At 36.7% G+C, this 25428-nt stretch overlaps 1 protein-coding gene and 1 long non-coding RNA gene across 2 annotated transcripts in view; one reads left to right on the top strand and one right to left on the bottom strand.

Annotated features, from left to right (window-relative positions):
* The window catches only part of LOC139040980 (uncharacterized), a 75124-nt gene that overhangs the window by 13392 nt on the left and 36304 nt on the right, over positions 1 to 25428 (bottom strand). The gene's annotated exons all lie outside the window — the stretch shown is intronic.
* KRTAP26-1 (keratin associated protein 26-1) lies at positions 17169 to 18062 on the top strand. The gene has a single exon (XM_014866585.3). The coding sequence runs from the start codon at positions 17239 to 17241 to the stop codon at positions 17791 to 17793; it is 555 nt and encodes a 184-aa protein (XP_014722071.3). The 5' UTR covers positions 17169 to 17238; the 3' UTR covers positions 17794 to 18062.

Genomic DNA, 25428 nt, shown 5'->3' with positions numbered 1-25428 from the left:
CCAACAATTTTCTAATGTTTGTAGTCTGCTCAATGCCCTATATTGGGCAGCAACGTCATTATTACTGACACCATTTACTTAATCCTTGGGAATCCCTTGACTCAGCAGTCACAGCCAGGTTGCTTTCCACCTGGGACCACAAGGTCTACACAATAGCAGACATTTTTTTAAGGAATATACCTTAATCTGGAACATTCGCCCCACCATGAAGAAAACATTGAATTTTTACCCACCCAGTTTCAACATTAGAGCTAGAGTTTTCCAAGGTGATGGAAATTCTTGACTGCAAGAATTTACTTAGAATTCTTAGAGTCAGTTTCTCATTCTATAGGAAGTTATCTTCATCAGCTTTGTAACCCCAATCCAAGGCACTCAGTGCCTCATCTATGGTTTCCCACAGGAGTGTGACTATCTCTGGGAAATTTCCCTGAAAGAACTAAAGCTTTCCTATGGACCAGAACCCGGTGTAAAAACTCTTTGATCTTTTACCGTCATCTCTGAATGGATCTAAGGTAGTCAGCCTGCAGGAGAGGCAGAGCTGGGAGATGGCCCAACTATTCCCACTTCCTAATCCCCCGAGAGAACCAGTCAAAGTTCTAAAAATTTAACTAGCTCCTGATCCTAGCATTAGTGAACTTTCTTTATTTCAATTTCAGTGTAGGTACACATCTCTGTAATTGTTTGAAAGAGGGTAGAATCTTTTGCTCACTCAGATGAATCTTTATACTAGTTATTACATTGGGGAGAACTTGGGATTGACTGCCAGATTAGAGAAAAGTTCCTCCTGCTCAAATCAAGGCACTGTTTGATCAGTTGTCTTTGAATCTGTTTCGCAGGAATTGACTTTTAATCACCTTCCCGTTTCCTCTTTATTAACAGACAATAAAGGGTAGGACCATATATTGCCCCATTAATCATACACTTTAGTCAATATGTTCACTTGATTCCACTAGATTTCCCTCAAATTCTATTAATCAACCTACAAGATCTTCTTCTTCCCTCTTGCAGAAAGCTATGTGTCTGTCTGCATGGCATCTTTGTTGCCAGGGGGAAAGAGGAGAATATACGTGAGTGTTTGTGGGGAACGGAGCAGAGGAATGGATAAGTGATCCAGAGTAGTCACAGCATAGTACGGAATTTTTGTGACTACTTTACACATTCAACCCCTTTCCAGCCTCTCTTTTTTTTTTTTTTTTTTTTGCTGAAAATTGTTTAAACTTATCATAGAAGAAACCAGCCACTTCCTTCTGGTTTAGATATTAGGCCTAGCATTTGTTGATAGGCTGTTTTCCAAGTCAACGCATTAAAAAAAAAAAGTGATCACTGGGCAAGCAGGGTAGTTGAAAATGCTCTAGCCTGAGCTCTTCAATTGCTTCGTTTCTCCGATTTTATGCATAATAACTAAAGCCTGAAGTCAGTTCATTCAGGCTCAAGCCTAAGGTTGGAATGCTAGATATTGAATGGTTATTAAGAAAGACACTACAATCTTTAACATAAAATTAGGTTTTCCACTGTTTTAGTGATGTTTCATATCAATTTTAAGGTTCCTACTGATTTGGAATTTTTTTTAAGTTAAAGGATCATTTGCTACATAATCACTCCACAAGCACTTGAGATAGGAAAATGACCTCTATTCTTTTCAGAATGGCCTTGCACTCCTCTGGAGAAGAATTCTTGGTGAGATAAGGTAGATGAGAGTGGAACAGATCTTCTTTTTCTACTTCCAACATGAAAAAAAATACAATTACTAGTTATGGTAACCAACTCTCAGGTTTTCAGAGTATTTCCACACCGATTAACTTACCTGGATATAAAATAAGAGCCTCTCTAGAGGTATTAGTCAAGGAAAGAGTGAGAAGTTTTCAGACATTATGAGAAAACTCTCAGGAAAAAAAATCTCCCCAGCTTGGAAAAAACTATTCTATCAGAACCTGGGAATAGCTTGTGATAGAGACCAGGATAAAGACTTGAATCCCTTAAATGTCAGTCTTTTGAACTGAAGAAGAGTGATTCTCTACCTCTTATGAAGTATTATAAAATAATGTTTCAGAGGAAACAAATAGGAAACTCAGGGTCTTCATTTGGCCCTGAGGGTTGTTCTGTCAGACAGGATAAATGTTTTTTAGGGCCAGACTCTCCTATAGCTCCTATTGATTTTAGTTGGAGTGCTGAATTGCTGACAAGACATAGCATTGCTATTTTGATCTCATGTTCTATTAAACAAAAAACAAAATCTTTACACTCCAAAATATTTCCTATTGTAAAGTCTCTTCCCAGAGTTTCTGTGTGCCTGGAGAGAGTCTAGAGTAAAGAAAGGCCAGGAGAGGTGCTCGTGCTATGCAAGGAAATAACTGACTAAGGATCCTCTGTGAGCTGAAGATAAATTGCATTCTTTCCCTGACTGTAAAGTGCATTATGTGGGAAAATCCAAAACTTCGGTGACAAGGACTATAATAGACCTGTGTTTCCCGTTTTCTAAGAGTTTTGTAGTAAATCTTTGCTTTCACTGTAAAAAGCTCTCAAAGAACCAAAGACAGTGATTGGTTCTAATTTACAAAACTAAGGGCCAATGGGATGAAGACATGCATTTACCTCCAAATGAACCGATTAGAAAAAATTAGAAAGCATGTCCTAAATTAAGACAGACTGGAAATCCCTAGTCAATTTTCCTCAACAGCCATTTACTCTCCTATATATTGATCTACATGAAAGTGTTCAATCTGATATGAGAAAATAAAATGCATGAACTTAATAGAGAAAAACATCGACTAAATCATTTTCATTCATTGTTTGAATAAATATTTACAAAAACAGTATGCTGGGCATCTTTAACAGTGCAAACACAAATAAAGCTATAATGTCTTCAACACAATTATTACTGAAAAGGAAAAATAATATGTAAATTGAGCAAAATATAAGGTAGGAATTGATCAGTATAATAGGAGATATGCAAATTAGAAATGAGTTCAAAGGGAAGAGAAATTACTTGTGGTTGGGCAGAAATGAATGCTTTCAGGTAGTGATTATGTTTGACTTGGGCTGTAAAGAATAAAGAGTATACGGGTAAACAGAGACTGGGTGGAAAAGCATTCAAAACGACAAAGAGGAAACCAGCAATGTAAGTGAGACATTTACTGAGAACGGCAAATAGAGTCATGTGGAGTTCCATATGAAGAAGACCTGAAAGGCTTATACTTGGTAATGTGTACTGGACTCGTATTCTGAATAGCTTTGAATGACAACTTAAGGACATTTTTTATAGCATTCTATGGTTAATAGAGAGGTATTCAAGATAAGTGTAACCAAGGAAAAGACATTACTTGAGCTATATTTCACTGTTAATCTCATGCTTGGAAATATGATAGAGAAAGTATTTGTGAGGATACTTTTGTAATAGTTTAAGCCTACATAACTAAGAGAATGTGGTACCATAAATAGAAATATAGATGATGGGAGGAAGAATCAACTTTGGAGAAAGCACTATGTATGTATAAATATTTAATCTGAAGTGTCAGGTGTTCCAGCGGAATGATCTAACAGACAATTGCAAATGCAGGAGCAAAGATCAGGGAAGAGAGCAAGCTTATAATTATAAATATAGAGGAATTCACATAGATCTATTAATTGAACCCTTAAGATTAATGAAATACAGATTGACAAAAATGTGTAAGAAGAGGATTAAGAAGGATTTATATTCTGGGGAATAGAAGGAGAAAAGGGAGGTAGATGTGAAGACATAACAGGTATTCCGTGTAATAGAAATAGAACCATGAGATTAGAGCATTGCTGAGATAGAAATAGGACAAGGTTTCAAAATAGAGAGTATGGACAGCAATGTGAAATGTGCCCTGGAGTTAAGATTGCGGGCAAAAATTTACAGTGGATGTAGGGAATTCATCATTGGTGCTCTTTAAGATAATAGCTTCAAATATTCATGATGATAGAAATTAGATTTCAAAAACATAGATGGAGAAAACAGAAAAAAAAAACCGCTTTAAAACATGAGTTTAAGCAAAGATTTCTTAGATATAATGTCAAAAACACAATCCATAAAGTAAAAATTAATAAATTGAACTTCACCAAAATTAAAAAGATATGCTATTCAAAAAGTCACTGTTACATGAGTAAAAAGACAAGCCACAGACTGGTAGAAAATATTTGTAAATCGCATATCTAGTAAGGGAGTTGCATCTAAAATATTTAAAGAACTCTCCAAACTCAATAATAAGAAAGTAAACAACCCAATAAAAAAGGTAAACAAAACACCAGCAGTTCCTTCACTAAAGAAGATATACAGAGGGAAAATAAGCAGTGAATATGGTCAGCATCATCAGTCACTGGCAAATTAAAACCATAATGAAATACTGCTGTAAACTTAATAGAATGAGTAAAAATTTTTTAAAATCTGACTATGCCAAATGTTGGAAAAAACATGAAGAAACTTGAACTCATATGCTGCTGGTGAAAATGTAAAATGACACGGTCACATTGGAAAACAGTTTGACAGTTCCTTAAAAAGTTAAATATTGACCTATCATATGATCAAATCACTCCACTCCTAGGTATTTGCCCAAGAGAAATGAATGCACATGTCTATTCAAAAACTTGCACACAAATGTTCATAACATTTCTGTGTTCATAATTCCCCCAAAACTGCACATAGCTCAATTGTTCATCAACATATGAATGAATAAACAAATTGTGTTATAGTCATACAATGGAACACTACGCAGCAACACAAGAAATAAACTATTGATTCAGGCTACAACCTGGATGAATCCCAAAATAAATATACTGAGTTAAAAAGGGAGAACAAAAAGAGCATATATTGTATAATTTCTGTTCATTTAATAAAACTAATCCAAAATGGCAGAAAGGAGATCGATGGTTTCTTGGGGACAAGGGTAGAGGTAGGCAAGGTGGAGAGTACTGGAAGGGAAAGACTACAAAGGAGGGATTTTGCGAGATAATGAATGATTATTATCTTGAGTTTTAGTATAGACAAATGTCAAATTGTACTCTTTAAACGTTTTCAGTTTATTATACATCAATTATACCTCAATAAAGCTGATAAAATACTCTTTAAACATATTCAGTTTACTATACATCAATTATACCTCAATAAAGCTGATAAAATATATAAGTAAAAGGAGGAAATTGAAAAAGACCTTGTAAAGGCCTAAAGGACACATTTCAAGGACTTAGCTATGAATAATGGAAGGGATACCTCCACCCACACTGTCTTCAATTCAGGTACAAAAGGATGTTTCAATTAATACAAAACAGTTTTCTAGTGTCATTTGTGTAAAGTTCTTGTGTATGAATGAAGTGAATAAATGTGGCAAGTTTTGCCCAAATCATGTATAAACCATAGCTTCCACAGTCAGGAATGTTATAAAGTAGTAAAAATTCAGTTGAAAGTGGATTACAGGAGGGCGGTGTGAAGATGGTGATGTAGGTGCAGTCTGAACTCATCTCCTCCCACAGACACAGCAAATTTGCAACTACTTTAGAAACAATTACCCCTGAGAGAGAACTGAAAACCAGATAAAAAGAACCCCAACAACAGGGTACTTTGTGGACTGAGATGGAAGAGGCAGAAATTCTTTTCTAGAGATTAAAAAAAAGACACCTTTGAGCCATAGCACCTCATGGCTGGCCAGAAGCAATCTTAAAGGGCAAAGCTTTGCTTAGAGGAGTGGGGAATCTGAATGGGACAGCGTTACCACAATAAGCAACTTTTGGACTCAGCACAACCGGGACAAGTGTCATAATATCTGGCTTTTCTGGCTATTAAGTACAACACGGAATACACTCAGAAAAGCTATTGAACATAAGGGGAAAAAAAACCCTGCTCTTAAGGGGCCTACACACAAATTCACCCACTTTGAAAAGCAGCCGAAAATCACCCAAAAGAAAAGTGCACAGTCGTTTGGTAAAAAGGAACTCACTTTATAGGCTCCGGGTGCATCTTGGTGAGAGGCGAGACCTCCTCAGGGACTGAGACCTTGGGAGCAGCCATTATTGTGACCTAGTACATGTGTGTTAACACAGACAGTAGCAGACACCATTGGAGTTATTTTCCTGGCCTATTAGCCCAGGGTCTGCTCCAACCGCTAGAGCAATGATTTAACTCAGCTCAGCCAGGGAAGCCCCCTCATCCTAGGGACTAAACCCACTCAACAGCAAGCCCTCTGACAACCTGTGGGCCTGCATAGGCAGGGTGCCTTGAATCTCTGCAGCCAGGTGAGTAGGTCTGCCTCTGCAGAGCAGGGCATGCATGAGGAGATGGTGGAGTGTGTGGGGCCTCTGTACTTGGGCGACTGGGTCCACTTCAGTGGGTCAGGGTGCACACATGGGGCAGGACTGTGTTGACAGGGTGTGTGGCCCGGTGGGCGGTGAGGCTTGTCAGCTGCAGCAGACTTGTACTTCTCAAACAGACACATAGAGGCTTGGTCCCACCTTCCAAAGCCTGAAACAGCTGGGTGCTCCCATACCTGGGGCCTGCCCCACTCAGCTTCAATCCTTAGAGAGCTGACAACAGCCTTACAAGCCAGAGGCCTATAGTAACTGTGAGCCCTTGAGCCTAGCAACCAGCCATGCTGGGGTCCTACTCACTTAACAGAAAAACTGCAACAGGAATGTGCTATTAGGCCATGCAGCCAAATGTACTGGGGCTCCCATGCCTGATAAAGTGACTGAAGGGTCCATAGCAACCACATGCAGCTGAAGATTACAACCAACCAGCCAGGGGAACAGCCTAACCTCCCTGGACACCTACAGCAAGAGCAACCCTGCCACAACAGAAGGACACACATAGTCCACATAAGGACACTCCTGGAACGTTTGGAACTGATGACCAGAGGGAAGCACACTGCTGGGCCTCATAAGGCATCTCTTACATAAGGCCACCTCTCCAAGATCAGGAGATGTAGCTGACCTACCTAGTACATAGATATAAGCAGCGAGAAGAAGACAAAATAAGTAGAAAAAGGTATATGTTCCAAGTAAGGGAACATGACAAAACCCCAGAAAAAGAACTAAATGAAACAGAAATAAACAATCTACCTGACAAAGAATTCAAACAAAAAGCCCTAAGGATGCTCACCAATCTTGGGAGAAGAATAGAAGAACTCAATGAGAACTTCAACCAAGAACTGGAAAATATCTGATTGGTTCTAATCAGAAATGAAGAATACAATACTGGAAATGAAAAACTCATTTGAGGGACTCAATAGGAGAGTAGATGATACCGAAGGATGGATCAAACAGCTGGATGAAAGGCTAGAGGAAATCACCCAAGCTGAACAGACAAAAGAAAGAGAATTAAAAAGAACAAGGACAGTTGACCTCTGGGACAACATCAAGTGCACTACCATTCGTATTCTAAGTGTCCCAGAAGGAGAAGAAACAAAAAGGCAGAGAATATATTTGAAGAAATAATAGCTGAAAACTTTCCTAACCTAAGGAAAGAAACAGGCATTCAGGTGCAGAAAGCAGAGAACACCAAACAAAATGAACCCAAAGAGGCCCACTCCAAGACACGTTATAATTAAAATGTCAAGAATTAAAAATAAAGAGAGAATCCTAAAAATTACAAGTTAAAGGCAACAAGTTACATACAAAGAAAACTCCGTAAGGCTATCAGTTGACCTCTCAGAAGAAACCTTACAGATTAGAAGGGTGTGACACAACAAATTGAAATTGCCGAAAGGAAAAAATCTACAGCCAAGAATACTCTACACAACAAGGTGATCATTCACAATGGAGAGAGAAATGAAGAGCTTTCTAGACAAGTAAAAATTAAAGGAGTTTATCACCAAGAAACCAGGCTTACAAGAAATGCTAAAGGGACTTATTTAAGTGGAAAAGAAAAGACCACAAATAGGAATAAGAAAATTATCAAAAAAACCCCAAAACAACAACTTTAAAATCACCAGTAAAGGCAAACATACTATAAAGCCAGCAGACCAACCACCTGTGAAGCTAATATGAAGGTAAAAAGACAAAGTACCAAAACTATTGATTTTCATGATAAGAGGGTAACAGATATACTTGCAAAAAAAAAGAGGTTAGATATTACATCAAAAAACATAAAATGTGGGGGGAGGGGAGTAAAAGAGTAGAGCTTTCAGCAAGAGGTCAAACTAAAGAGACCATCAGTCTAATATAGATGACTACATATGTAGGTTATTACATATGAACCTCATGGTAATCACAAACAAGAAACCTATAATAAACACACAAAAAATTAATAGAAAGGAACCCAAACATAAACAAAGCCATCAACCACAAGGAAGGAGAGCAAGAGAAGGAGGACGGAACAGAGAAGAACAACTAAAACACCCAGAAAAAAGTAACAAAATGGCAATAAGCACATTCTTACCAATAGCTACTTTAAATGTCCATGGACTAAATACTCTGATCAAAGGCATAGGGTGGCAGATAGGATAAAAAAAACAAGGTCCACATATATGATACATACAAGAGACACACTTCAGACACACTAAAGGCACTCACAAACTGAAAGTGAAGGGATAGAAAAAGATACTCCATGTAAATGACAATGAAAAGAAAGCTAAGATAGCAGTACTTATATCAGACAAAATAGACTTTAAAACAAAAACTGTAATAAGAGAGAAAGAAGGGAACTACATAACGATAAAGGGAAAAATCCAACAAAAGGATATAGCACTTGTAAATATCTATGCACCCAACTTAGGAGCACCTAAATATATAAAGCAATCATTAATAAACACAAAAGGAGAAATAGACAGCAAGACATTAATCGTAGGGGCCTTTAACACTCCATTTACACCAATAGATAATCCAAACAGAAGATCAATAAGGAAACACTGGCCTTAAATGACACATTAAACCAAATGGACTTAGTAGACATATCCAGAACATTCCATCCCCAAACCACAGAATAAACATTCTTTTATGCACATGGAACATTCTCCAAGACAGATCACATTTTTCTGATCACAATGGTATGAAACTAGAAATCAACTACAGGAAGAAAATTGGAAAGGCCACAGATATGAGGACATTAAACAAAATGCTACTGAACAATGATTGGGTCAATGAAAAAATCAACGGAGGAATAAAAAAATATTTTGAGACAGAGGAAAATAAAAATATGACATGCCAAATTTTACAGGATACAGCAAAAGCAGTTCTAAGAGGGACATTTATAGCAATAAAGGCCTACCTTCACAAACAAAAACAACCTCAAATAAACAATCCAACAGTGCACCTAAAGGAATTGGAAAAGTAAGAACAAACAAAGCCCAAAATCAGTAGAAGGAAGGAAATAATAAAAATCAGAGCAGAAATCAATGAAATAGAGACTAAAAAAACAATAGAAAAAATCAATGAAATGAAGAGCTGGTTTTTGAAGAGATAAACAAAATTGACAAACCTTTAGCTGGACTCACCAAAAAAAAAGAGACAATGCTTAAAAAAATAAAATCAGAAATTACATAAAAATTACAACAGACACCTCAGAAATGCAAAAGATTACAGGAGAATACTGCAAAAAGCTATACACCAACAATTTGGATAATCTACAAGAAGTGGATAAATTCTCAGAATAATATAACCTTCCAATACTGAGTCAAGAGAAATAGAGAATTTTTTTTTTCTAAAAGATGATTTTATTTTTTTTTAAATCTCTGCTCTTCTTGGCTTTCCTTATTTATTTATTTGTGTGGAAGGTTGGCCTTGAGCTGATATCTGTTGGAAAACTTCCTCTTTTTTTTCTTTTTCCCAAAGCCCCAGTACATAGTTGTGTATTCTAGTTGTAAGTCATCTAGTTCCTCCACGTGGGATGCCACCATAGCATCACTTGATGAGAGGTGTGTAAGTCCATGCCCGGGATCCAGACTGGCGAACCCTGGGCCATCTAAGGGGAGGATGTGACCTTAACCACTGGGCAACAGGGCCAGCCCCGAAATGGAGAATTTGAATAGACCCGTCACCCATAAGGAAATCAAAACAGTAATCAAAAACCTTCCCAAAAATGAAAGTCCAGGAGCAGATGGCTTCCCTGCTGAATTCTACCAAACATTCAAAGAAGACTTAATATCGATCCTCCTCAAACTCTTGCAAAAAATTGAAGAGGAAGGGAAGCTTACTAACTCATTCTGTGAAGCCATAATTACCCTGATACCAAGACCAGACAAGGACAACTCAAAAAAAGAAAATTACAGGCCAATATCACTGATGAACATTGATGCAAAAATCCTGAACAAAACACTACCAAATCGAATGCAACAGTACATTAAAAAGATCACACACCAGGGTCAAGTAGGATTTATTCCAGGGATACAGGGATGATTGAACGTCCACAAATCAATCAATGTGATATACCGCATTAACAAAATGAAGAATAAAAACCTCATGATCCTCTTAATACATGCAGAGAAAACTCTTGACAAGATACAGCATCCATTTATGATAAAAACTTGAATAAAGTGGTAATGGAAGGAAAGCACCTCAAATTAATAAAGGTCATTTATGACAAACCCACAGCAGATATCATTCTATTGGAGAAAAACTGAAAGCTATACCTCTAAGAACACGAAGCAGACAAGGATGCTCACTTTTACTACTCTTATTTAACATAGTATTGGAAGCCCTACCCAGAGTAATCAGGCAAGAAAAAGAAATAAAAGGGATCCAGATTGGAAAGGAAGAAATGAAACTGTCACTATTTGCAGATGACATGATTTTAAATGTAGAAAACCCTAAAGAATCCACCAAAAACCTTCTGGAAATAATAAATGAATAAGGTAAATTTGCAGGATACAAAATCAACATACAAAAATCAGTTGCATTTCTATACACTAACAGTGAAGTAGCAGAAAGAGAAATTAAGAATACAATCACATTTACAAATGCAACAAAAAGAATAAAATACCTAGGAATAAAATTAACCAAGGAGGTGAAAGACCTTTAAACTAAAAACTATAAAACATTGTTGAAAGAAATTGAAGACGATACAAAGAAATGGAAAGATATTCTATGCTCTTGGATTGGAAGATTAACAGTTAAAATGTCCATACTTCCTAAAGCAATTGACAGATTCAATGCAATCCCATTGAAGTTCCAAGAACATTTTTCACAGAAATAGAACAAAGAATCCTAAGATGTATATGGAACAACAAAAGACCCCGAATAGCTAAAGGAACCCTGAGAAAAAAGAATAAAGCTGTAGGTATCACACTCCCTCATTTCAAAACATACTACAAAGCTATAGTAACCAAACAGCATGATAATGGCACAAAAACAAACGCACAGACCAATGGAACACAATTGAGAGCCCAGAAATAAACCCACACATCTATGGACAGCTAATTTTCCACAAGGGATCCAAGAACATACAATGGAGAAAGGACAGTCTCTTCAATAAACAGTATTTGGAAAACTGGAAAGCCACATACAAAAGAATGAAAGTAGATCATTATCTTAGACCATACACAAAAATTAACTCAAAAAGTATTAAAGGCTTGAATGTAAGACCTGAAAACATGAAAATTCTAGAAGAAAACATTGGCAGTATGCTCTTCGACATTGGTCCTAACAGACTATTTTCAAGTACAATGTCTGATTGGGCAAGGGAAACAATGGAAAAAACAAACAAAAATGGGACTACACCAAACTAAAAAGCTTCTGCACAGCAAAGGAAACCATCAACAAAACGAAAGATAATCTAACAATTCGGAGAATATATTTGCAAACAATGTATCTGGTAAGGGATTAATATCCAAAATATATAAAGAACACATACATCTCAACAATGAAAAAACTAACAATCCAATTAAAAAATTGGCGAAAGATCTGAACAGACATTTCTTCAAAGAAGATATACAGATGGCCAACAGGCACATGAAAAGATCTTCAACATCACTAATTATCAGAGAAATGCAAGTCAAAACTACAATGATATATCACCTCATGAGGGTCAGAATGGCTATAATTAAGAAGACAGGAAATAAGTGTTGGAGAGGATGTAGAGAAAAGGGAAATGTAATATACTGCTGGTGGGAGAGCCAAGTGGTGCAGACTCTATGGAAAACAGTATGGAGAGTCCTTAAAAAATTAAGACTAGAACTGCCATACAATCCAGCTATTCCACTGCTGAGTATTTTTCCAAAGAACATGAAAACATTAATGTATAAAGATATATGCACCCCTATGTTCATTACACCATTATTCACAATAGGCAAGACTTGGAAGCAACATAGGTGCCCACTAAGGGATGAATGGATAAAGAAGATGTGGTATATATGCACAATGGAATACTACTCAGCCCTGAAAATGGATGAAATCTGGCCATTTGTGACAACTTGAATGAAGGTTGAGGGTATCATGCTAAGTAAAATAAGTCAGAGGGAGAAAATCAAATATCATATGATCTCACTCATAAATAGAAGATAAAAACAACAACAAACACACACATACAGATAGAGATTGGATTGGTGGTTACCAGAGGGGAAGGGCGGAGGGAAGAGGGTGAAAAGGGTGATCAGGCCTATGTGTATGGTGGTGGATTGTAATTAGTCTTTGGATGGTGAACATGATGTAATCTACTTAGAAATATAAATATAATGATGTTCACCCGAAATTTATATAATCTTATAAAGCAATGTTATTGCAATAAAAATAATAAATAAATGAGAAACTAGATTACAGCCTAGCTGCCTTATCAGTTATCCAAAACTCTACATTGCCAGTCAGGGAATTACTTAATTCTTCCAGTATATCATAATTTAGTGATTTTACACACAGCATCCAACAGGGGGTGCTAAAATTAGGACACTTCATTATGTTGTAGGTTGCAATGGGCTGACTCTAGATAATTGGTTGTCTTCTCCAAGCCAAGCTACAATGAATATTAATCAGGGATATTAGAACAGGCAGGAGGAAAACTTGACAAAGGGTGTTCAGTCCCTCTGAACCTGTTTCTATCCTCATGTTCTTTTATATTCCTTGAACGTTGACTTTCCCTGGTGAAGATGGAAAAATGGTAAGAAAAGTAAATAAAAGAGATTATTGACTTGACTAAGTAAAGGTCAAGTTTTATTTGATAAAGAAAGCCTAAGTTATATTTCATGAATGCCATGATGCTAGTGAGCAAATATTTCCTAAGGATCGACTAAGGTTCCTCAGATGTATTGAGGATAATGATCACAAATACTTGAATAGGGATGTTGTGAGGTGAGGAGTAAATCAGTTAACACATGTAGAACATATAGAATCATGTCTAGCATATAATCAGGACTCAGCAGACAGTAACTATAAGAATCTGTAATATAATCAGGAAATAAGACACATACAGAAAGAATGTTTTGCTTGCAACGCAAAGCAGTATGTGTGTGGGTGTGTGTGTTTGAATTAGGTAATGATAAATATACAAATTTAAAGCTGGAGACATTAGGTTGGTAGAAACGTATTTATGAAGAAGGGGCTAATTTAGCTGATGTTTGAATGATAGGTAAAATTCAAGAATTATCCCAAAAGAGAGGAAGAGTAGGATGAATGAGGAGATGATGTGAAATGAGGATGGATGTGGCATACTTGGAGACATGAACAGACAATCCAAAAAGAGAAGAGAATCTCTATTGGGAAGCAGGGGGGCGCTGATCAAGTGTTTGGACAATTCTCTGTGGACAAAGGGGAGTTATCAATGATTTTGAGTAAGAGAATCATAATAAAATTAATTTTAGCAATATTAACCTAAATACAGTAATCAAGCTAAAGGGAAGACAATAGTGATAGGAGTCTAGATAGCGTAAGAGATGGGGAGCAAAACCCATCTTGAATGATGGCAGTGATAACAGAAAGGGAAAATGGATCAAAAGACATAATTTTAGTGCATCAAGGAGGAAAATCATTACAATAGATTTTCCCTCTTTCCAATCTATGATGCATTTTAATCCCAGTACTCTCTTCTTGAAGTCAGTTATTGGGTCATCATGCCCGTAGAACAAAATCTTAACTACTTCCTTGATGAGTGGATTAGATTCAGCATGTGAATCTAAGTTTAGTTACTACAACTTGCCTCTAAGGACTCTTCACTGAAAGAACTGTGTCAGCATTTTTTCTGCCTTTATACTTTTTGCTACAGCCTGAAGTATCTTTCCCTTCCCAAACCCTCTCTCATTTCCTCCCATCCTTCAAAATGAATATCAAACGACAACTTCAGGTGAAGCCAGTGAACAATGTTTGCTCTTCTCTGTATGACATTTATAGAACTTAGTCAACACTGACGTGGATTGTGTACCTGTCTTATCACATCTACAAGATTGGATGTTGTCCAGCAGCGGAAATCAATGGTATCTTGGTATTATTGCCAGCACATATTATAATGTTTTGCATATACTAGATGCTCAAGAAATATTTGTTGAATGAATGAATGCAAGGTATGTCATTTATTGGCATACCTTTATTGTTGCAATGCTCTGAGGATTCTTTGTGTCCAAAACCGAGAAATTCAGGGTTGTTTCTCCATAGTAGGAGAGGGAACGACCCCTAGTTAATTGAAGAAAAAACAATAAAATGGGCAAATATGGAGAAGAAGACAGGATGCCCAGTTCCTCAGCCTCTCCCTGGCTCTTACATCAGAAAAGCCTGAAACCTGTAGTTTTTAAGAGCCTGCTAATGAGGTACCTGCTGTTATGCCCACATAATCTCTTCTCTTTTAGTGACACAGTCACTGTCAAATAATATCAGCTCAATATTTGTTATATTAGGGCACAACTTACGTTCAGGGCACTCTATTTTCTGAAATTCCATGGATATTTTTGCAGTGTTATCTCCCCACAACAACAAAAAATTGAGAGTCTCATGGGGTACTCTAAAGGAATTAAAGCTAAAGTGGTACTCTTTGGAATGGATTAAGGATGCCAAAGCAAGAAAATAAATTATTCTGGTATAGTGTCTTGCAGTTCACATTTAACTTTTTCTTACATCCTAATATATCCTAAAAATGACACTGAAAAGCAGCCATTTCTAATATTCCCATTGTTCCATGGAATAATACTGACAGTAACTGATCATCAGAGAAATTATGCAAATTTCCCAGGGTTGCATAGTTAGTAAATGATGATATCAATATATCTCTATATAATGCCGTGTTGGATAATGGGAGAAAAAATGTTCAGGGGTCAAGGACCCCCAAGCAAATGTTCAAATGTTTGAACCCCTTTTGTTTAAATACTTTTCTTCATATCAATTACTATAACTTTCCATGTCTCAAGTTTTCTCATAAGAATACTTGAAATAGTAAAATTTACTGTAAAGAATTGTGATGACAAAATGACATTGCATATGTGGCTACCCACACTGCAAGGTGTTGCCCAGAGTAGAAGCTAAATGAATGTCAGTTTCCTGTTATTCCACATCCCTTCCTTTCATGGACAAAACATTCATTATACACACAGCATAAACAATACACATACATACATATGTACAAGTATATTGATGCACTAATGATGCAAGTGTTGGGCTCTTGCTTATATTAAAGAAGAGTGGGTATAAAGAGCATCAACATATAAATTTGATAAGCATTCAGTTAAATATAGCTGTACTTATTACTAACGCCATTTAGCTGATGCTTCCAGTATTTCACAAGAAGACTCAAGCAATGTGTACAAAGAGTATCAGGTGATGAAGTTGGTAGAGTGGGACTTGGGTTTGGGGGGATTCCTCAAACACACCAGGTATAAATCACCAAAGGGTAGTGTTCTCTGACCTAAAATACTGGGATAATTTCAACCTGCTAGTACAGGACCTCAGAGACTATATCATTTTCTTTTCATATTTCTATCCCTGGTAGCAAAACAGTCCTATATTGGATCGTAGAGAAATCAATCTTCTATTTCAAAGATTCTACTCCTCCTGGACAGAGGGAGACTTAAGATGTGTGAGCATATCCATTAAACATTAAAACAGAAGAAAGTGCTGTGATTTCCACTGAGTTTCCAGCTAAAGGGAATAGGAACTTTAGATCCAGTAGATAATTAAAATTTCCATTAAAATAGCCACTGGAGTCACTAGTTTTGTTGGTATATGAAAAACACAGTGAGATGGTTGAGGCTAAACACAACCATGCCTTTTGTAAACCAATTTTTATGAGAAAATATATCCCCAAGTTGCCTTCAAAGTACTCATACTTAGGAAAACTCTACATTTATTCTGATGCTATTGCCCACGTGAAAGAGCTTAGAAACTGCTCTTTGGGAACTGACACCAGAACCAACGTAAGAAGCAAAGCCAAATCCAGGTTCATGTCTTAATCATTACGTCTATTTTTTCCCCAAAGAATATTAGTTCTCAGTTGGAACATGAGTAGCCATGACATATATAGCCTGTAATAACCAAGAGAAATGTCATGACACTCAACTTTCTTTAAGGGGTTTTGTTTATTTGCTTTTGTTCACAGTAGGATCCACAATTTTAACTGAGCCCAATTTATTTATCTCTATTAAGAATACTTTAAACATAAACTAAGCTTACAGCTTGACTAAGGTTATTTATTTATTTATTGAAACGAAAAAAATAAGCATGCTTTTTTAAAATAAAGATATTTTGGTGGGAAGTCACTTTCTACCAGGATTCTAAAATAAAACAAAGCACAAATTTGTGTGCATTAAAATTTTCCACCTTATACTACTTTTAAACTCTTTCTGCCCCAGAGCATATAGGTTACAGGATTTTTTACATTCTTTTGCAACAAACTTTCTTGTAAGTTTCCTTTTTTGACAATTTCCAAAAAGCACAGAATTTTCTTTGCATGAGACATAACATGCCACTGCTGCAGAGAAGTTTTCTACAACTTTTAAAGACAGTTCCAAGAGAGGAATTCTAAGAATGTTTATGCAGTGGTGGTTATAATTAGAATAAGAGAATGACCTTCAAAAGTATCAGTTTGGGTTGAATAATTTAAGAAGAAGACATCCTATTAAAATTCAGTCACACTGCTTAAACATATATTTAATCAATGGAAGGCATTGGCAGGAACATCCAGTTTTATGAGAGGTGGGAGCACAACTTCCTGGACTATAATGAAGAGTTCTGATGCAGACTCATATAACAAGGAAGAAAGGAGTCTGTACACAGGATCATCACCTCCTAGGTATATATAAGGGATCAGGCCAAACGAGGGGCACAGCGAAACTTGAGACACTCGCTTCTTTTCAGTCAACCACAGCCTGCTCTCGAAACCTCACCATGTCTTGCCACAACTACTGCTCTGGAAGCTACAGCTTGGGATCCCTCAGAAATCCATGTCATATTCCTCTCCCCTCCTCCATTGCCCTCTGCTCTACAAATGTGAGCTGTGGAGATGTCGTCTGCTTGCCCAGTAGCTGTCAAGACCATACCTGGCTCCTGGACAACTGTCAAGAGACCTGCAATGAACCAACCAGCTGCCAGCCAGCCAGCTGTGAGCCCAGCAACTGTGCAACTTCTCACTGCCCCTCCACTGCTTACTATGTGCCCAGACCCAGCCAAGGAACCAGTTTTCTTCCTGCTGCTTCTTACGTCTCTAGCTCCTACCTCCCAGTATCCGGTAGACCTCTGAGCTATGTGTCCAGCAGCTGCCGACCCCTGAGCCTCCTCCCTTATATATCCCGCCCTTTTGGTTATTTGCCCTGTCGTCCTCAACCACTTAGCATTGTGTCAAGCAGCCTCAGACCTCTGCATCCTCTCTCCGTTGGATACCAACCTCTGACCCACGTGTTCAACACTTGTCGTCCATCTTGCTCTGCACTGGGAGGCCAGTAGCCTCCTTGTTCCAGTTTATAACCATACCGAGGATCCAGGATGAAAATTCAAGCTCCATGGACTTTTGCTGCTTTCCTAGTAGTGACTGCCTTTTCTTGTTTTTACTGTGCCTGATCTAATGCAAGCTGCTCCTTTCACATTTTTAACTCTTCTTTTCATCTCTCCTTGACATAAAATTATTTGGTTTACAATGCTATTCACTGTCACTGTGGTGTAGGAAGAATTTCTTTGGTTTCTGCTGCAATAAATGAGATCCAATGAGAATTAAGAATCTGGTTCTTCTGTTTGTTTTTTATTTCTTCGTTTTAACACAGAAATGACCAACCTCAACTGCTTACAAAATAAGTAAATAGGCCATGGTATACTCAACCATATGTTCTTATCTGACAGTAGGGGAATGGCTTGATGGTTTATTCCTCAAGCTGCTTTCTAGATTTCTGATCCTATGTACCTGAAAGACCCAAAGAGCCCTTGGTGAAAGTTATTTTGAAAAGGCAAGATTAGGAATGATCTCCTTATCTCTCTCTTCCAGTGAACCTGCTTCCACCAGAATGTTCTAATTGCAAACTGAACCACTTCTCACTGTTGCTTAAGCCTTTGGTGGCTTCCTATGATGATCTCTTCCCATAAAATAAACATACAAACCCCTTACCATGACATCTGGCTTCCTTCATCATCTTTCTCCTTCCCACTTCTCTGGCTTCATGCACTTCTCTATGTTGCAAACGTTGAGCTGCTGCAATTCTGACTTACACGTATGTCCTCCAAAATGCTGCTTATTACAAACATCCACCCTGTTTGTATATCGTCATCAATACCGGGATGCATCTCTGATCTATTTACCTTTAAAATCCATACTTTTAAAAAGACAGCTCAACTTCATTTATTAAACTATTGATTTATTCAGCAAAATTTTTATTACCTATCTACTACATCCCTAACCATCCTCGGCCAGCCACAAGAGATGCAGAAGTGAACAAAACAAACCTGAACTATCTCAGTATTTACCAGAAGTCACTTAGTGTGGGACATTCATGTATTAATGACACATTTTTCCCTCAATGAACATAAATGTGTAGGGGTATATATTTCACAAGTTAAAATAAAACTAAACTGTAAAGGCATGAATGTTCAACTTTTTGAGGAACTGGAATATCTAGAAACTGTGAAAGTATGCAAGAAAGACAATGATTTTTGGAGCTAACTAGTGGCTCTTCTTTTTAGAGAAGGCATATGCCTCTCGTTCTCAGAATCCATCTCTCCTTATGGACTTTCTCACACTGGAGCTCAATACTGGCTCCTCTTATCATCATATTCATTCTGCTGTTTTAAAATCAATTCTAGTTCATTCTTTAGCCTTACTTGCCTGGCTCTCCTAGATATTTTGAGAGATCTGCACCCTTTATGTTTTGAAGCTTTTCTTAGTCCCTCCTTGCTCCTTACACATTTCGTAAATCACACATTGACTTAGCCTGCCTTTTATCTTAGACATACTTCTATTGTTTGTCTTGTTGCACTTTATTTTTATTTTTGTGTGTGTGAGGAAGATTGTCCCTGAGCTAACATCTGTGCCAATCTTCCTTGATTTTGTATGTGGGGTGCCACCACAGCATGGCTTGACAAAAGGTGCTAGGTCTGCGCCTGAGATCCGAGCCTGCGAACCCTGGGCTGATGAAGTGGAGCGCACAAACTAAACCACTACACCACTGGCCCGGCCACTGGACTGTTTATTTTTTAAATAATTTTAAATGAGATCTTAGTTGAAAAGTAACATACATACTAATTTGTGCACAAATCTTTACTCTACAAATGCAGCCATTATTGTGAATTCTAACCCATTTATTAGTTTTGCCTGTTCTTGAACGTTCAAGTAAAATTTTACATTATCTACCCATTTGTCTCTGTCTTCTTTTATTAAATGTTGTGTTTGTGAGATTCTTCCATGCTGCTCTATATACCAGTAGTCTGCTTATTTTCCTTGATGTATAATATTCAAGGCACTAAAACACCAAAATTTGTTTATCCATTCTGCCATTGATGATCATATGGGTTGTTTCCAGTTTGGATTTATTAGAAATAATGTATAGAATACTCTTATTCTTCCACCTGTATTTTGATATACATATGGAAATATTCTGTTGGGTAATATATTCAGGAGTGAAATTGATAAATTGCATGGAATGTGCCTGTTCAGCTATATTCTACACCGTGACAAAGTTATACCCTACAGTTGTACCGGCATCAATTTCTACTATCAGAGCATGAAAATTCCAGTTGTTCTACAGCCTCGTCAATATTTACAATTGTCAATCTTTGTAAGTTTAGCCATTCTAGTGAGTATGTAGTTATAACAAATGTTGATCTTATTCTGAATTTCCCTGATGACTCATCAGATTGAGAAATTTTTTCAATGCTCCTAGTCCGTTTGAATGTCTTTTTCTTTTTTGAAGTAACCATTCATGTCTTTGCTCATATTTTTCATTGGTACGTTTGATTTTAGAATGAAAAGAGTTCTTTGCGTAGTCTATATATTAGCTCTTTGTTGGTTATATTTTGAATATATCTTCTTCCACATCACTACCTGTTTTTTCATTTTTTAATGGTATCTTTAGATTAATAGAAGTTCCTTATTTTTAAGTTAGTCAAATTTATAAATCTTTTATTTATGGTTAATTTTTTTTGTCCCTTTTAAGAAATCTTTAATACTCTAAATTAATGAAAATACTATATGGTAACTTTATAGAATTTTTGTTTTACCTTCAACATTTAAATATGCAGTCAATGTAAAATTGGCATGTGTATGTGTGTGTGTGTGTGCTGTCTATTAGAAGCCAAAATTCCAGTTAAACCAGCACCATTTCCTAAAAGACACTCATTTTCCTACTGCATAGCAGGTCAGTGCCTTTTTTTTTTCATAAATCATGTATCCATATATGAGTGTGTTTATACCTAGACTCTTTATTCTGACCTGTTCACTATTTATCTGTTCTTACAATAATATCATGCTTAACTTTTCATTCTTTTATTTGCATTTCTGAACTCTTCTCTAGACTTTGGGCTCTTCAAAGCCTATCTTTGTGTCAATATATGACTTAGGCTCTCTGTAAATGATCATTGATTTGAATTTAAGTAGATTATGTTTTGGTCAGATAGTTGCAGAAGCTAGGGAAGGAGGTATTTAGATTTAGGATAGTACTGATGAGGAAATTCACGTTGGTGTTTTTTCTCTTTGGAGTTTTATTCTGCACTATTTTCTTAAGGTTGGCTGGAAACAAGTGTTCACTTCTTATCTCCTCATAGTTCAGAATTCTAAGACCTGGAATTTAAGGGAGATTCTATTTCTGATATCATGTGACTAGATAGGACCTGCTACTATTCATACATTAACCCACATGTGACAATTTTGTGTTGCCAGCTTTGAGTAATATTTTTTATTTAATTCATTTAATTACCTTGACATCTGGCAGGTAGTTATAATTGTTCCTAATTTAGCCAAGATTATACAGATTATAAATTACTCATCTAGGATTTATTTCTAAATTTTCTCAAAGCCCGTGTTTCTCAAGTGAATTATATGATTATAATACAAAAATTTGTTTATTTTGCACCAATTAATTCCAGGTCAATATTTGATGATGTTTATTGCCTTTTTCTAGCTTAGTAGGTATATTTTCTATGGTTAAAATAAGTGGAGGATAGGTATTTCAGCTCTATTATCACAAAAAAAATTGGGTATTCTTTATCAATATTGAAACACCAATGTGTTGATTGTGATTAACCCTCTGGGTATAGTCATCTTGAAACTGGATATCATAAGAACTGACTTCCGTTATCAAACCATGAGCTCAAATAATATATTGCCCTTCCTAAATGAACTTTAATCAAGGAAGAATATTAGGTCTCCATCATAACCAATTATGAAGCATGGTCCTTGAAGTTTAAAATCAGATAGAATTATCTTGCTCCTTATCTTATCTGAACTAGATTGAGGAAAAATAAATATTTAAACTTGAACAATGATTAGATTAGAAACCAGGCAGAAAAAATGGAAGGTTAGTCTAACAGATTGTTCCAATATTTTGAGGGTAGAATTTGGAATCTGGGTCTTTTCTCAAAGCTTAATTCTGAATAATCACTTCTCAATATAATCAGTAGTTTCTTCTTTCTCCACTGAGACATGATTTTTCTTAGGGAAATTTTCTAGAAATTGGCGAAGGTAAAGGTGTTGGGGGTGTCTTCTAAGGTATATATTGTCTTCTGGTTTCAGCTCCAACATATAAAGAGCTTAGAAGTCATCACTTATGTCTTACAACAAGAAAAAGTTAGACAACTTGAAAATCAACAAATTTTCCTAGACCCATCAGACAGGTGAGTTTGTAGGGCAAACAGTCACCTCAAAATTTGGAGAAACAGGCAAATTCGGAGAATCTCAGCTAAAGGCTGCTTACCTGGAGCAGAAGGTTATGCTGCAGACATAACCTGATAGGAACACGATAATTTTGAGGAATTAATGGTGGCTGACTGTGAACAAGCATGAGTATGAGAACATCCTGGTGTCATAGGCTTGGGGATGCTCCACTCTTCGTGGATTTTACCTCCAGGAACCTCACCAGTTACTCATGGTGAAAAATCGAGGAAGATGCCCTCATGGCCATGTCAAAGGAAGGGGAGCAGTAATCCTAGTGAAACACGCACAGAGCCACTTCCTCCATAACAAATTCCCACTCTCCAGGAGAAAAAACTTTATCAGTGCCTTATCCAACCTCAGGAAAGGACATTTCTCTCTCTCTAGCTCCCACTAGCATTCCTGTCTCACCTAAGTTGTGGGGTTGGGCATAGAAATTAAGAAACACTTGTGAAGGTCAAGCTCAGGGACACAGGCCCACTAAAAGATTGAGATTTAATTATAAGACTATAGACTGCTTCCCCTCTCCCCCACCTTACCACCATACCAACAGGGCTCCAGGAAAATAACAGTGGATTACAATTGAAAGAGCTACGTGATGCAGACTCTTTCTGAGGAGGAGTGCATAGGAAAGCAAAAAGGAGAGACCTAAAATGAATACTAGAGAAATCAGAAGCCCCTGGTACCTACAGCTATAACACATATTAATCACAGCCCAACTGTCAGATTAACTGGAAACCTCACAATAAAGGCCTATTTACATCAGTTCCTATCACTCTATACAACATATCTGACTTCCTCAAAGTTACAAGGCACATTGAAAAGCAATAAAAAACACAGTCACTAGAGAAAAATTAAGCATCAAAATTAGATTCAGATATGCTATAGATGTTGGAATTATCAGACAGGGAATTTAAAAACCTCTGATTATTATGTTCAGAGCTCCAATGGAAAAAGCACACAGCGTACAAAACACGTGGCTAATGTAAGCAGAGAGAGAGAAATTCAGATAAAGAGTAAAACATGCCAGAAATCAAAAAGATTGTAACGAAAGTGAAGAATGCCTTTGATTATTTGATTAGAAGACTGGACATGGCCAAGGAAAGAATCAGTGAGCTTGAAGACAGGTCAATAGAAACTACCCAAACTGAAATGCAAAGAGAAAAAAGAATGGAAAAAAACAGAAAAGAGCATCCAAGAACTGTGGGACAATTTCACAAGGTGCAACTTACTTGTAATTGGAATATCAAAAGGAGAAGAAAAAGAGAAAGGAGTAGAAGAAATAATTTAAGTAATAATGGCTGAGAACTCTCAAGGACAAACACCACACCGCTGATTTAGGGAGCTTGGAGAACACCAAGCAGGATTAAAAACAAAACAAAACAAAAATAACATTATCTTTACTAATATCTTATTAAACTACAGAAAAACAAAGACAAAGTGAAATCTTGAGAAAAGCCAGAGAAAAAGTGCCTTATCTATAGAGGAAAGAGGATAAGAATTATAGTGAACCTCTTGCCAGAAATCATGCAGGCAAGAAGCGAGTGGAGTGAAATATTTAGAGTCTAGAAAGAAAAAATAAAACACTATCCTAGAATCCTATATCCAGTAAAATTATCTTTCAAAGGCAAAGGAGAATAAAGATTTTCTCAGACAGACAAACCTGGAGAATTCATTGCCAGCCAACTTTCCCCGCAAGAAACGTTAAAAGAAGTTCTTTAGGGAGAAGGAAACATGTCAGAAACCCCGCTCTAAATACAGAAAGGAAGAACTGTGGAGAAGAAATAAATGTATAAAAAATAAACTCTTTCACTTTTTTTATTCTTAATTGACCTAAAAGAAATTTATGCAGAGTCATGAGTACTTAGTCATTGTTCCTTTCATCATTTAGATCATTAAATCAGTCTTTTGCTTTGGTTTTTTTTTTTGGAATATGTTCCCGGAAATGGTTGAAAAAATCTGCTTAAATATAAGAACTGTTTCAGATTTACAACCAGTCAATATTTCATTGTATCATTCGATTAACACATTTGCATCATTCAAAGTTATTTCAGTGTGCGTAATTGTTCAGTAAATAATAAGGAATTCCGATTATGTGCCAAGTTCTATTCTGGGTACTGAGGATACAGTAGTAAAAAAGACAGGTGCTATCTCTTCTTTTATGGAGTTTATACTCAATCTGGGGGAATGACAGAAAAGAAGCAATAAATACTGATAAAGAATATGATCATATTAGAGTATATAAAATGGCATAAAGGGAATGAAAATGGTACTATAAACAGGGGGAGATAGTTACTTTCAACAAGGTCAGGGGCATTTTGTCTTTTAAAAAATGACAAATGGATTGTAACTAGAAGGATTAAAAGGAGAGCATCCTGTGATAAACTGAGCAACTGTGTTTTAGACATAGAAAATAAGATCAAAGGCAGAAGCTTAGGGATTATTGAGAACAAAAGGAGGCTAGTGTGTCTGGAGGGTAGTAAGTGAGTTAAGAGTCATACCAGAATTTGCCAATATAGTCAATATATTAGACAGTCTTGCCAACAACAGGGTCATAACCCCTATAAAGTATGTCTAAAATGTGTTTAACAAGCTTCGGCTGTTTCCCAAAAGTCAATTAAACACAGCCAGATGGGTGTCCAATTAGAAATAGATATTTCACCTACACTTATCATGAATCATATCATGTTGTTGAGACAGTAAGACTCAAAATGGTCCATTTTTCATAAAAAGTACTGATCCTCTCACAAAATGATCTTTAAAAAGAATTTGCAGCTATAATTTTTAATATTTGTTAATAAGTCATCAATCTAATGTTTCATTGGAGTAACTCTAGGTTCTGACCCAAGATTTCATAAAGTAAACGCCTCTAAGGAAGAGGAACAGGACTGGTTGAGAATTTTTGCTGTGTGGAATGTGTCGGCAGCCATGCTAGAATGAGCAACAATATTCTCCTCCAGATGTTTTAACATCTTCTGTTACTCCTATTCAAGCATTTATTTCACCAGCTGAATAAAAATACAAACAGCAGAGCTAGAACTTTCAGACAGATCTTTCAGAATTATTGTTGATAGAAGAATATACAATGTGTGTAACTCTCAAACCAATGGAAATGAGAGGCATAGTCAACTTGAGGTCATAGGAACATGTGGAAGTGCCCCCCGCAGACAAGTCAGGAAGTATACTTACTTCTCCCTTGCAATGCCCAACATCTTCCAGATTTGTCTATT

Source organism: Equus asinus, chromosome 18, assembly GCF_041296235.1.
Source record: "Equus asinus isolate D_3611 breed Donkey chromosome 18, EquAss-T2T_v2, whole genome shotgun sequence".
NCBI lineage: Eukaryota > Metazoa > Chordata > Mammalia > Perissodactyla > Equidae > Equus > Equus asinus.
Note: the sequence above shows the minus strand (reverse complement) of the source record. Positions and strands in the feature narration are given on the sequence as shown.

What these genes read in the sequence shown, in the direction of transcription:
- KRTAP26-1 (XM_014866585.3), top strand. Translation starts at nt 17,239, where the DNA reads ATGTCTTGCCACAACTACTGCTCTGGAAGCTACAGCTTGGGATCCCTC.